Source organism: Terrapene carolina, unplaced genomic scaffold (assembly GCF_002925995.2).
Source record: "Terrapene carolina triunguis isolate 2854851 unplaced genomic scaffold, T_m_triunguis-2.0 Scaffold406, whole genome shotgun sequence".
NCBI lineage: Eukaryota > Metazoa > Chordata > Testudines > Emydidae > Terrapene > Terrapene triunguis.
Window position 1 is genome coordinate 2,078,663 of NW_020664757.1, and position 14,016 is coordinate 2,092,678.

Consider the following 14,016-nt stretch of genomic DNA (forward strand, 5'->3'; position numbering starts at 1 on the left):
ACTCAGCCCCTGCTTAAGGGCCTGAGTTCCTGAGTGTTTAATTGCTGCCCCGCCCTGACCTAGGGCCTGGACCGCTACAAACTCATTGGCTCAGCCTCTGCTTAAGGACCTGAGCCCCTAACCATGTGTTTGCTGTCCCACACTACCGCCGGACCAGGACTGACGGTGGACCAGAGCGAGGCGGTGGGATACCCCACAGCCCTGCTGAGGGCCGAACCTCGGCCGAGACTTCTACAGGTCCCTTTTCCGTTTTTAACTTAGCATTGGCATTTCTCTTGACCCTGTGCATGGTCGTTGGCCCTGGAGAATTTAATATGGAATGAAAATGTTCCTTCTGCCATCTGGCTTGTTCTTGATGTGTTTTCAACATCTGTCCATCAGAATCTCTGCGATGGTTGGGTTCTTCGAGAGGTCTTTCATTATTCTACAAAGCTGCTTGAAATCTCCTCTCTGTGCTGCATCTTCTGCTTCTGCAGCCTTCTCCTGAACCCAGGCTTCTCTGTCTTGCCTGCATCTCGTCTTTTTTGTCCTTTTCTTTGTTTCTTGCATCTGCCTCTAAGAGTTCTGCCTGTGTCTTGCACTGTTCCTTTTTTGCCTTAGAGCTTTCTGCTTCTCAGTCGCTGCCCATGTTCCAGGTGTAAACCATGCATCTTTCTTCCATCCTCTCCAGTAGTCCACTACTTCCTCTGCTGTCTCAACTACCATCTTCTTCCACTTTGACCATCTATCTTCCAGACTTTCATCAGCCTGGTCCTGTAAAACACTGGAATGGTTGCTAAATTCAGTCTGGAGTCTGATCTGAGTTTTTGTCTTTGAACATCTCTATTGCTGTAACACCCTTTATGCATCTTCCTGATCTTTTTGAGTTTAAGCTGTAATGTGGCCACTAAAAGATAATGGTCTGAGCCAACATCTGCTCTTCTGACATCCCTCAAAGAAGGTGTCCATTTCTTAGATATACACACGGTCTATCTGGTTGACAGTCGCATTGTCTGGTGATTTTCATGTAAGCTTATGAATCCTCTTGTGCTGGATATGACTGCCTCCTGTTTTAGGGTGTTTGTGCCAGAGAGATTCAAGAGCTTTTTTGCCATTATTAGTTCAGATGCCTTCTGCTACTATGCCCTTGACTTCTTCCCAGACAGTAGTGTTGCCAATTTATGCATCAAAGTTGCCTGTCATCAACTTGGAAGTGCCTAGCTGTGACATCAAGACTTACATTCTACAAGCAGGTGCAGCATCCTTTTCGCTGTCCCCTGCTCATTTTGTTGGTGCATGTTCTTGGATTATTGTACACTTGACATGTCTTGTTTGCAGCCTGGTGGTTGTTGTTCTGTCATTCACTGGCTTCCATGCCAACAGAGTCTTCGCTGTGATTTTATCCAGCACAATTCCTACACCTCTTTCATGTGTTGCTCCTCCTGAGTATAAGATTGTAGCACCATCAGACGCAATCTTGCTACTCCCTGCCCATCTCATCTCACTGACACCAAGTATGTTCAGGTGGTATTTTTTCATTCTTATTTCTTGTGTAACCTGTGCCAGCTTTCCCATGCAAGGGGACATTCATTCCACATGCCTACTCTTGTTACAGATTTGGTTGTCAGGATTTGAGATCTCAAAATCTCTGCTTCCTTCCAGCTTTCACTGAGATCTGTCATACTTGTGTCTTGGGCTCCATCTACACCGACTGCCCTCAAGTTTTGGTTTCACTGAACTGTTTCTGTTGTGGATAGGTTTTACTGAGGGGGTCACAAACTCAACTGCAGAACCCCCTCCTCTTTTACTGGGCTTGGAGTCATCACTGTTGCCAACAGAGGCAGAGTAGGAATTGATTGTCAGTCTTTTTTTTTTTCCTTGATCACTGATCTGTGTGACAAAAATTGAATCTCATTAAATTTTAACTTACCTTGGGTAATCTGGCATGATTAGACACATCTTTTTTTACTTACTCTTCAGTGGTAAGATTGAAGTATTATTACTCAGTATTCAGCATTCCAGCACAATACATATACAAGATACCTTTTGAAAACTGATATCTAAAGGCAGAGCACCTGCCATTCCTAACTGCAGCATTTGTGAGGAATGGAGGAGGGGAAATAACCTTATCTTACAGGTCAGCGGTGGGCAACCTGCGGCTCACGGGCTGCATATGACCCACAGGTTGCCCACCACTGCTACAGGTAGTTCATAGGGATGGCTTGGCAGCACTAGGCAATCTTATGTCTTTGTTACTGAAGATTTTGGATAGTTACATTGATTAGGAATATGCTGTATGACAGGGGTTCTCAAACTGGGGGTCACGAGGTTATTACATGGGGGCTCGTGAGCTGTCAGCCTCCACCCCAAACCCCGCTTTGCCTCCAGCATTTATAATGGTATTAAATATATTTAAAAGTGTTTTTAATTTGTAAGGGGGGTTGCACTCAAGAGGCTTGCTATGTGAAAGGGGTCACCAGTACAAGTTTGAGAAACACTGGTCTGTGCTATACATTACTTAAGTCCCTCTCATACCAGTCTGCTCACCTTCCTAACCAACGCTTTCCCAGATGCAGTGAATTCTCAGAATATCTGAGTTACAGTTCATCGATCGTGACGAACACAATTATTGCTAGGTAGTGCCAGGGAATTGGCCATCTTTACCCTTATGAGCTTTTACCATTCTCAGGTGCAGAGAGCTGAAAGTCTACATTTGCATGCAGTTTTCAGGTAGGCTTTGTGCTGTGGTATGTGTTCTGCTTTGCACAGAGTAACACATCAATCTAGTTGGATCAGTATATGACGGGTTTGCTTAGTACCTTTGGCAGAGTATAAAAAGTTTCACTATGTAAATGTTTGCTCTTGTCTGCTTTGGCTCTCCTTTCCAGGGGATTTTGGTGATTCTACTTGAACTGTGAAGCATTTACACTCCGAGGCCATGGATTTGTTTGCCAAGTTGCTGTATAAATAAAACATGAACCTAGAATCACAATGGAAAATAATTTATCCTGGTGATGTAGGGTGCAGCAAACTGAGGTCCCATACCAAGGTTTCTGACCCTGTAGTCTTTGTTCATGTAGAGGTTGGACAGCAGCAAACGCTGTCGGCATGAAGGTGCCAAATCCAGCTAGTGTGCCAGCTAGTCTTTCAACTCTAGTACCTTTTCTCCTGCTGTTCATGCTAGGTGGTCAAGCCACGGGTTCTAAGGATCAGCCAAGAAAGTAGTTGGGCATGTAGAAAAGGAGTCTAGCAAGCATTGGGAGTAATGTAGAATTCCCTTGCTTTCTCGCTGCTGGCCTTTTGCAAAGAGATAGGAAGAAATTCTCTTGAAGCCCAAAACTGGCGTGATTGACTCGAGAAGCTAATGTCCCAGAAGACTTGCCTCACACATTAGTTCATGCAGGAGAAATGAACTGAACATCTTTGTCTCTGATGCACCTTTTATTAAACCAGATGAGATTTTAACAATGAAGCCTTTGGCTTTCCTTTTCAGAGCTCTGTTTGGACCCAAATGTTGTGTCTGTGACTGGAATACTACACGCATCCTTTGCGCTTCCATTGCACCCTCCATTGAGGAGCTCAAGGAGCATTGCACACATTCTGGAACTAAGTCTTGCAGCACTTCTTGTGAGGGACACAATTACAGATTGTCTGCATATTACAGATTGTGGGGTGGGGGACTGAGGCATAGAGTTTATAGCGAGAGCTGGCTGGGAGTCTTCTATCTAAATAAAATGTGTATCAAAAATGGGAGGAAAACTTTATGCAACTGTTCCCTGTCTTTCTGGTCTGCTGTAGTTGAAGCTTTCCCATGGTTTCCCAATGATTCAGTGGCAGAGTTGGTGCTGGAACCCAGATCTTCTGAGTCCCAGCCCAATACAATCTAAGCACAACACCCGATTTTCCTGTATGTGCTCTGGGTTTTCATTTCTAGTCTTAGGGGTGTAAAGTAGGTAGATGGATTTGCTGGACACTTTGCCTGACAATACCACATTGCAACAGCACAAGAAAAAGGTTGTGGCTGTGTGCTAAAAGGTTCACCTTGTAGGGAGCACTGATGCTTAGTGCTGAGGGCTACATTGGCAACCTGCCAAAAGTCTGTGGGCTGCACCTCATTTGAATATCAGCTAGCGTATGTTCTAAATATATAAAGAGTAAATGCCCATAGCCCTAGAATTCTCTTGTACATTTATCTTTGTAGAGTAGAAATTGCTGTTTGTTTGAGGCAGCTTTTACTGGGGAAAGAGGCTGCCTTCCAGATGCCACTGGGCAGGGTTGGTTTAACTGCAGTGTTATATTAACCACTCACACAAGGAACAAGAACAATCAGTAGATGCTTTGAAGAGGGCAGACTGAGGTGATGGTCTTTGCCTTTCTCCCTTTTCAGACTGGCTGCTGGTTTTGCCCCAGAATCTCCACTGCTGTTAGTATTTTTCATATGTTCTTCTCTCCGCAAGGAAGGTCTGAGCTTGGATGGCTGATGTGGTGATCAGAAGAGGCAGGATACAGTATGCCAGTCCTTCTTAGCCCTCTTCCTCCATCAGCTTTCCAAAAGTTTAAATAAACCCCTTGTATCCAGTAGGAAGGTGAGGAGAAAGTGGAACATTTCTGGTGGTGGCTTATGTCAGTTGGTCATAGGCGCCAGTCTTTTTAAGCAAGCCTCTTGCTATCTGCTGTCCAGATGTTAACTTATGACATACATTAATTCCTGTACCAGGAGAGAGTAATCCAGTGCTGCATATGACTGAGGAGAACCATCCAAAGACTTCATGAGCTGATGGAATGTGTGGGCACAGTGCCTTGACTGCAGTGCCTTTCAGTGGTCTATTAGGCTTCTGGCTATTCATGTGCTGACTCTGATTGCGGGGGAAAGTCTGATTACTACATAAGAGTGTTGCTTAACTTTCCCCTTGCCAAAAAGGAGACATTTTAGATATTAGCCTGCTGATTCAACAAAGCACTTGAGCATGTCCCTGAAAGTTCAACACATACACCTCTACCCCGATATAACGCTGTCCTCGGGAGCCAAAAAATCTTACTGCGTTATAGGTGAAACCGCATTATATCAAACTTGCTTTGATCCGCCGGAGCGCGCGGCCCCGCCCCCCTGGAGCGCTGCTTTACCGCGTTATATCCAAATTTGTGTTATATCAGGTCGCGTTATATCGGGGTAGAGGTGTACTTCTTCCCTAGTCAAAGAATGTAATGAGCTGAAGCACAAAGTGCTTTGCTGAACTGGGCCTGAGCTGATAACTTTTTGCACAGGCTAGGTTTGGTGCAGGTGACAATTTTGCAGAACTTCCAAAAGACTTTAATCTTTGCAGCTAGTACATAAAACCTACTGCCCCATGTAGGAGGTCACCAGATAGGTTCCTGGCTTGGCTCACTTGGTGAAGGGACTGGATGAACTCATTCACTCTGGTGGCAGTTGAAGGCCAGGTTTTCTCTTAGTTTGTGCTTTTCTTGATATTTCAGCTATCCAGGTGAGTGAGTTGCAGGGATGTTGGAAGGAGCATGTGGCTTCTTTTGTGAAACAAGTGATCTCCAGAATGTGGTGCAGCTTTTCTGCCTCATTCTGGGCCTCCCAGTTGGAGGTGATGGTTGGTGTGCAGGCATTTTACTGTGTAGCCATCTGAGGCCAACAAACCCCAGTCAAACTAATGTCCTCACTTATCTGAACATGCGACTCAATTGGAGAGAGATTGAGAGGAAGTGAATGCTTTCACGTGCTAATTTGGTAGACAGTGTTGAGGGCTCTGGGGATTAGCCATTTCCCCCACAAGTGTGATTCCTAATTAGTAACAGATGCTTTTTAAAGGGCTGCTGCAGAGTCACAGTAAGTGAAACCAAAGTTTGGCTAAACTCTAGACCCTTGACCGGTTTTATAAAGTCTAAATGCAATGGAAATATTTCTATGAATCTTTGAATTTTCATAAAAATGGATCCTTTAATATAAACATTTCCCTGCATTATTTACACCCCAAACACTTCAAGATTGGGCTAGTTTATTTCCATTGTCAAAGCTGACAGAAGTGCAAAAAGAGTAAACCATGTAAAATGGTGATAAGTAGTTTCATAGAGAATGTTATTTTCACAATCTAAGGTGGTGGTAGAAACACAGGTACAGTCACTTTGTTCTTAAAAATATAACAAACATGGCCTTGAATGATAGGGGACCTGGAAGAATTAAACCAGAGGTCAAAAGTACTGGTATATGCATCCATACTGGTTTGAGCCCTGGGTTATTGTGGGTCCGTCTCCCTTGAGCTGTGTGAAATTCCCCCTTTCTCCCCAAAAGAGCGAAAACACTCTGAATTTTGGAACATATGTCAAGTCCACTGTGGCCAAGAAAATGACATGCCTGGATCTGGAAATTTGTAAATTGTCTTCTGTGGGGCCCCTTGTCCTTTTTGAAGTCCCCCAAGTCCTTTATTGGCTTTCTGAGCTAACATTTAATACTAGAATTCCCAACAGCCACTGCAGCTCCAGCCAACTTCAGTTAAACTGTTTGTGCAGAATTGTCATAACACTGTGAGAATAGTGTCAACTTAAAACCAGGGGGCCGATATAAACTTTTTTCCTGTCTGATACTACATGGGTTTTAATCGAGGCCTTTGAAAGAAAACTGGCCTACCAAGGTCATTGTGTTTGCCACCCATGACACTTTAAATTCATACAGAGTCTAAAATGAAAAGCCAGGTATTGGTGATAAATTATCCACTAATGTCCCTACTGTAAGGAGTTGTATCTGTGCCAGCTATTACATTGATCTGAGAAAATGTATTGATTCCTACTGACTTTTTATTTTTTAAGTGAAGATGTTTCAAATAGTTAATACAGCCCCAGATTAATATCTCCTGAGGCTCTTGGGTGATGCAATTTAATTTTTTTATATGTACTTTTGCCAGTCTGTACAGGTCTCCAGTGGAAAACTGTTTTAAGCAGGCATAGTCTGGTCATGATTTTCCATTGTGGAGTCTAGAATTTTTCAGCAGATAATGCATTTATATTGCATTTAAGATCTAGCAGGAAGGAAAAATGAACTAGCGTTGCACCAATCAAAAAGTTAGTCTGTACGAAGTGTTCAGTTTCAATCCACTGTAATCAGACTGAGCTCTGGTAGTTGCTGCCAAACACTTATGAATGACTTCCCTTTGTGTGTGTTTCTCCATTAGAAAGAGAAAAGGAGATGAGGTGGATGGAAATGTGACCTCAAAAAAGAAACAGAAAAAAGAAAAAGACAGAGAATCCAAGCAGGAGAAGCTGTTGAAGGTTTGTTGTTTGAGCTAGCCCAAACTTCTAAAACTTTCTTTCCAAAAGGGAATGTAATGCTGTTGAAGGGTGCTGGGTTGACAGCCATGGCATGTAGAGTCCTATTTATTCACAGCGACAGGATCTAGAGTCTTATTTATTCACACAAGTAGAGTGTGAACCGCAGCAATGCAAGCGTCCCTCATGCTGTCCTGTTAGTATGCTTCATCTGTGAAGTGGTGAGATGCTAGTTCACTATGCAAGCCCATTCAGACCGTGGCCCCTCAGAGATATAAAGACACTTGTGCTGTGGAGCCTTTTTTGCTCCTGATAAGAGAGCACATCATTCCATACGGGTCACCAAAAGGGTACTGGATGATAGCGCTTTAGGTCCTCACTGTTGGTGGCTGGATTTGAACCGGTGACCTAGAGGTGAAGGTCTCATCGTTGAGATAACTTGTTTTAGTCCTTTCTATGCCACTTTCTGGCTCCAGGGATGCTATTAAAACTGAATGTTGTTGCCTAAAATCTTGGAGCATATGAAATGTGAGAAGTTGAACAGAGACAAGGTGTGGAACTAGGTCAATGAGAAATAATATCACTTGCTCAGTTGCACACTTTTGTGACTCATCTGTTCAATGCTTCAGTATAAACTTTGATAAATCATAGCTTTGTGTATTTGGTTTAGGAAAGACAGTGGAAAGAATTTCTGATTTGGTTTCAAGAATTTTATAGACATTAAAAGTTTGGCATAGATATCTTTCAAGAAAAAATTACCAGCAGCTTTTCCTGAAATTGAAATCTTAATAGTATGGCCATAACACAGCTTACACAGAGCAAAAAAGCCTTTTAGTTTTCTGCTGCTTTATTTTGCAATTATAACTTATTACATCCTTAGCAGAGCACACTATTTTGCAATCTACAGACCAGGAAGGTTTTAACTGCTACAATTCAGCATTCTGAGAATCAGGGTTGGTTTTGGGTTAAACTCTTAAATTCATCATGGTTTTTTTTCTTAGTATGATGAACTCATTTGTCTTTTCTACTGAAACTAGAAATTATTTAACGTACATATCTGCTACCTATTATCACCATGGCACAGAGAAAACCACACCTAAACACACAGACGACAAATACATGTGCATTATTAGAAATGTCTCAAGTGATATTTTAGTGTCCAACATTCTGTCATTATCCATCCCTTTTCTCCCTCTCAATGGAAAGCCCCAAAAGAAGAGTTTCTAGATTTTTCCCTTATTGCCTAGATGACTGACCTTTATAGCCCCTTTTTAATAGGGGAGTGTGTGTATGTGGTCTCATAGCTTAAAACGGGCAGTACAAGTCAGGATTTGTGGGCTCTACTTCTATCATGTGACCTGTTGTATTCATTTAGATGGAATATGTGGGCCTAGAGAGTCAGTGGTGTTTAACATGACCCCGTCACTGTCCAACATTAAACAGAGTTAAACAAGGTTCAGGATTTGGTTTGCAGAGACCTCCGCCTGCTCAGTACTGCTGCAAACATCATAAACATCTTTTTGACTTTTTATTAAAGATACAAAAAAGAAGGAAAAACAGTTAAAGCATTTGAAATGTGAAGTATTAAGTAAGATTTTCATGTGAACATTTATTGTTCCCTTTCCCTCCAGCTGGATTTTTAAAAGGACTCCCCTAAACTCCCAATTTGACAATCTCTTAAAGTCTGATCCCATTTCCTAGAAACAAAACAAGACAAACACACACCAGGGGAGAGAAAAGCACAGCAGAGGGAGAAAATGCATCTTGTCTCTCTGGTACTGACTTTCACTTGCAGCCTCACAGCTGGAAAAACACAGGCACAGCACACAATCTCATCAGTCACACGAAACCTGACAACTTGTAACCGCATCGGGCTGTTTGCGGGTGTTCCTTTTAGTTGCCTCTTTCTGGTTTGTTGAAAGCCTGACAGTAGCCTGCTTCTTCAGGATTGCTCTTCTTGGACAGTGATTGCAAATATCCAAGCTGCCAGGTTTTCCTCAACAGGAGCAGACAGAGTTGATTTGGAGCATCAAAGACGAGCTGAGGAAAGTCTGTTCCACTAACGACCTGAAAGAGCTGCTGATAGCCAACAAACAGGAAGTGCCTTCTGGGGAATCTGCTGTGAGTTGGGGTTTTATTTTCTTTATGAATGTGACTGTCTGTCTGTCTGAATCCGTGAGGTTCATTCAGAGCCATGTTGCTAATGACAGCCAAAGGTCTGAAGCGAAAGCCTATTGTAAAATCTCAAGAACAGAAAATCAGTTGGATTGAACACATGGCAGAGGTTTGCAAACTGCTCCATGCCCTGCTGGTGGTCTGTGAGCAGCAGGCTGGGCATGTGGCATCAGATCTACTCTTTCTTCCCAGAAGTTTAATTACACTAAAAGAAGCTAAAACTACATTTAAGACTTTCCTAATGTTACTTATTCAGATAAGTAATTACTGTAGTTGCCACACAATGTTGTGAATGGGATAGGAAGTGGCATTTGCAATCGGCGTTGGAAGGTGTGAACCATCTCTAACTTGGAATATTTACATTTCCTAAAACAGTGCTAAAGCCTCAAGGGTGCTGGGGAGGACAGGGGGATCAGGGATGGGATGGGGTGGGATGGCTACAGTAGGTCTCTAGGATTAAAATGGTCAAGGACCATTTTCCAAGGAGGAAAACTGGATTATTATGAATTATGCATTGACAGCCAAATACTGTGTAACCAAATGTAACACCCATCTTCCAGCAACATTTTTAACTTATTCCAGTGGAAGCATGCTTAGCACTTTACAATAAACAAGCTGTCTCAGACACAGAGCAGAAGCCTTGTTCTGAGGAGATGACCGTCCAAAGGCACAAGTGGGTGCCTGTGTGTGGGCAGGCAAACTTAGTGACATGTGGTCAAGGCTTTGTGCCACAAGTAGTTTTGAGGAATGTGCTTTTATTTATAAGCTAGTTATAGATTCAACAAGTAACACTGTTTGTCTTCAGGCCAAGGTATTCAGATGTGTGCGAGTTTGCTGGATTCTCTGACACAGTATGCTGTGTGTGCTTCCACTGTTATCCTGGCATGATTTGTTTGCTTCTGTGTTGCTTTAGATCTTGGACCGAGTAGCAGATGGGATGGCATTTGGAGCTCTGCTTCCCTGTGAGGAGTGCAAGGGGCAGTTTGTGTTCAAGAGTGATGCATACTACTGCTCAGGGGACATCACTGCCTGGACTAAATGTGTTGCCAAAACACAGACCCCCAACAGGAAGGAATGGATAATCCCAAAGGTAGATGCAGCAAACTTGACTATCTAAAACTTGGACTTTTAATTCTTAAATTACTCTATTGCTCGTGGAAGGGAAGAATAAATATTAATGCCCACAGCTTGGTATTAGAGGGCAGGACATACTGCAGCTTCTGTGCGCCTCTGAGAATGGGAAGAGCTGCTCATAGCTAATGCACAGGGGAGATTGTTTTACAGTAGCAGTGGGATGGAGAGGTGTTATTTCTTCCATTCCAGAACATTGGGCCTCTCCAATTTGTCCTGCTGCTGCAAGAGTGACTTGTGGTTTGTGTCTGTGATTTTTAGTGTAATTCCTAATGACTGGCTCATTTTGCTGTTTCAAGTTTTCCTTTCTAACTGAGGCAAGCGATTCTAATTCTGCGCTCAGAATTTCAGATGCTAATGTCTGAATTCCAGAACACTGTAAGCAATTATCGTCTTAAAACAAACGGCTATGCAGTTTCGTCTGCTTTCCCTCTGAATTGGGAAAAGCATTTTCAGAGACCGTGTTCATGACTTTTAATGATCAGTGCTTTAAAAAAAAAAAAAAAAAAAAAAAAAACTACAAATCCTGCAGCAGAAATGTTGGTGAAATATCAACTGAAAAAAATAAAGGTTTTTCCTCCACCTTTGTGTTAAACACTACACTGAGGAGAAAGAGCAAATGTGGCTGGGGAATTAGGTTCTTGTGTAATGGGAAGCAGTGTTCTCTAATAGTTAGGGAAGGGGTTGGGGAAGTGCTAGGACTCCTGATTCTATTCCTGACTGTCACTAAATTGCTGTTTTGACCTTGAGCAAGTCACTTAACCTTTCTGTGCCTGAGTTTCCCAATCAGTAAAATGGGATAATTACACAACCTCCCATGCGAGGTAGGTGGCTTATGTAATGAATTGATTGTGAACCACGTTGAGATCCATGTAAGAATCTTTCAGTAGTAAATGCCAAGATCTGACCAATACTGAATTTAGTCTTTTAACTTTGTAACAGTATTAGTAGGTTTTAAAGTCTTCTTATGATGCTGCCCCCCAGGAGTTCCGGGAAATCTCCTACCTGAAGAAATTTAAGTGTAAAAAGCAAGACCGAGCATTCCCTCCAGAGGCTGTGGCTGTGAACGCAGTGCTTCCAGCAGCAGCTTCTGCTCCTTTGACAGAGAAGGCGTCTGTGCCAGCAGGTAAATGACTCGCTAGGCAGTGTTCAGAGCCAGGAGAGACTGGTTTGAATGGGAATATGTGTCTATCCAGTTGTTGGAGCCAAATAACATTCACTTTATGCTTTCTCTAGTGTGGCAGTGGGGAGGGGAATGGCAGATGTCAGTGCTGCCTACGGGATTTCTCCTGGCACGCCACTGGCAAGGAGGCATTGATTGGTCTTTTGAGAAGCCATGGCTTCAGTGTGTGACCTGCTCACTCTGCAAAGCTCCTTCCTGTTGCTCTGCTCAGTCACTTGTCTGCTGGACTGCACTTCAGGAGCGGGAACGTGGATGGCCAATCACATGGTGTCCCTGAAGTGCTGTGCAATATACTGTACCCTCCTTCTGCTCCAACATCAGGCTGAATCGCCATGGTGAGAAGCAGAGGCAGCCTCTTCTGTTCCTCACCCCGATGTGGATAGATCCCAGCTGCAGTCTGTGGACAAACGCGTTTGAGATCCAGGTTGTGCTTTGACAAGTCACTTAGGAGTTTTAAACGTTGGACTGCCCCTGGGAATCCCCTTTCCCTACCACGTTTATAACGGTGTTTGTGTAGAGCTTATCCAACTCCTTGGGCAGTGTGACTAGGGTTCAAATGAAACATTTAATGAGGAGGCTTCTTGCTTGATTTTGTGAGGAACATCCATAGACCTTAGAATCACATGTTCCACATCCAACATTAAACTGTTAGGGCGGTAGCTTGTTTGAAATAATTTATTTGCACGTGGCTTACCAGTCATTGGCTTCTCTCACTTAATGGTTATTTCCTCTATCCTCTTGATCCCAGACTCCTCCAACATTCCCCATCTACCTATCAGTAGGAGCTACTTTGATTTATTCAGCCCTCAGCACTTGTAACAGTCTTCAGTATTACTGTGATGTGTTTCAGCGTTTGTGGCTGTCTAGACTGCAAAACCTATTACAGGTGTGTTTGATCTGTAACATGGTTGTGCTAGAGCTGTGTTACCACTTTGATCCTGAGTGGTTACAGGGCTAAGGCAGCTCAGTACCATATCTGCTTCACAGTCTGGTCCCATCTCAACATCCTGCCTCTCCAATTCCCCCAACGTAGCTTTTCAATGAAGGAGGTGCCCTTTGTGGCTTAAATGTTACCTTTAGGTTTCTCTTGGGTCCTCCCTTCGCTGTACATGAAAAAGGGAAGCTGTGTTAGCACTTCATAGCCAACAGTGTGCAAGCAGTGTCTGCTGCCCGTATAGTCATGTCCTCAGTCTAAAACCCTTTTCATTTCTCCACCCCTCTTCCCAGGAAACTTACTGTACATTGGGTTATGCTGGCTTGTATGTTCTCTGTACTAGGGGAGGATGAATAGTTGTGACAATCGCTCAGAGCAGTATCAGATTCAGGATCTGTGGGTTTAGTGCTCAATGCTCTTTATTTACGTGATGTTTTTATTTCTGAACAACTAGATAAGCCATTATCCAGCATGAAGATTTTGACCCTTGGAAAATTATCCAGGAACAAGGAAGAAGTGAAGGCTATGATTGAGGACCTGGGCGGAAAGGTGACAGGGACAGCGAACAAGGCTACCCTGTGCATCAGCACACAAAGTGAGGAACAATGCTATATCAACAGCAACCTTAGGACTTGGGAGTTAGGAGATTATAAAGGCCATAGTTAAATTCCTATGTAAAGGCTGGAAGTGACATTCTGTTGAGCCATGTTTGGATAGTGGGTTTTTTTCATATTCTTGGAAAAGCGAATAAAAATATATTTTGTAAGCAAGACTTTCTACAGTGCTCTTAGTTCTGAGTGATCTCCTGGTGTTTTCCTGACTGCAGTAGAGCTGATGTCAGGAATAGGTATATTTCCTGTTGTGGATTTTAAAGGACTAGACTGTATTTTAATTGTGAGGTGGCTTCTTTTATGTAACGGGTAGCTGAGGTTGATGTAGGTATCTACGTGTCAAATGCGGGGTGAGGCGTAACTATTTAATAGCATTCATTCATGGCCTCGTTGTGACTATTTCAATGTAAGGTCCTGCTCCCACTGAAGTAACAGCAAAACTCCTGTTGACTTCAAAGGTGCAGTATCAGGCCCTTATGGTGTAGGGGAGAAATGTCCCTGATAGACAGTTGGCCTGGAGGGTGCTGCCACGGGCCTCATCAGAGCAGCTCCCACCAAGCCCCTGGCTCAGTTGGGAGGTGAGGCAAGGTTTGAAATCTAGAAAGTCACTATGCAACAGGTAACTTTGTTTTAGCCTAGACCAGGCTGTTGGGGATTTTGTTTTGGGCAGGATGTAGCACATGCAAAAGGCCTCCTTAAAACATTACAAAGCCTGCACCAGCACAGCAGGGCTA

At 43.3% G+C, this 14,016-nt stretch overlaps 1 protein-coding gene across 1 annotated transcript in view; it reads left to right on the forward strand.

Annotated features, from left to right (window-relative positions):
- PARP1 (poly(ADP-ribose) polymerase 1) overlaps nucleotides 1-14,016 on the forward strand; it is a 53,825-nt gene that overhangs the window by 15,020 nt on the left and 24,789 nt on the right. Inside the window, exons 5-9 of the mRNA XM_026658184.2 lie at nucleotides 7,155-7,251; nucleotides 9,253-9,369; nucleotides 10,337-10,513; nucleotides 11,539-11,680; nucleotides 13,126-13,266. Of these exons, the coding sequence (XP_026513969.1) occupies nucleotides 7,155-7,251; nucleotides 9,253-9,369; nucleotides 10,337-10,513; nucleotides 11,539-11,680; nucleotides 13,126-13,266 (674 nt within the window). The remainder of the gene's footprint in view (nucleotides 1-7,154; nucleotides 7,252-9,252; nucleotides 9,370-10,336; nucleotides 10,514-11,538; nucleotides 11,681-13,125; nucleotides 13,267-14,016) is intronic.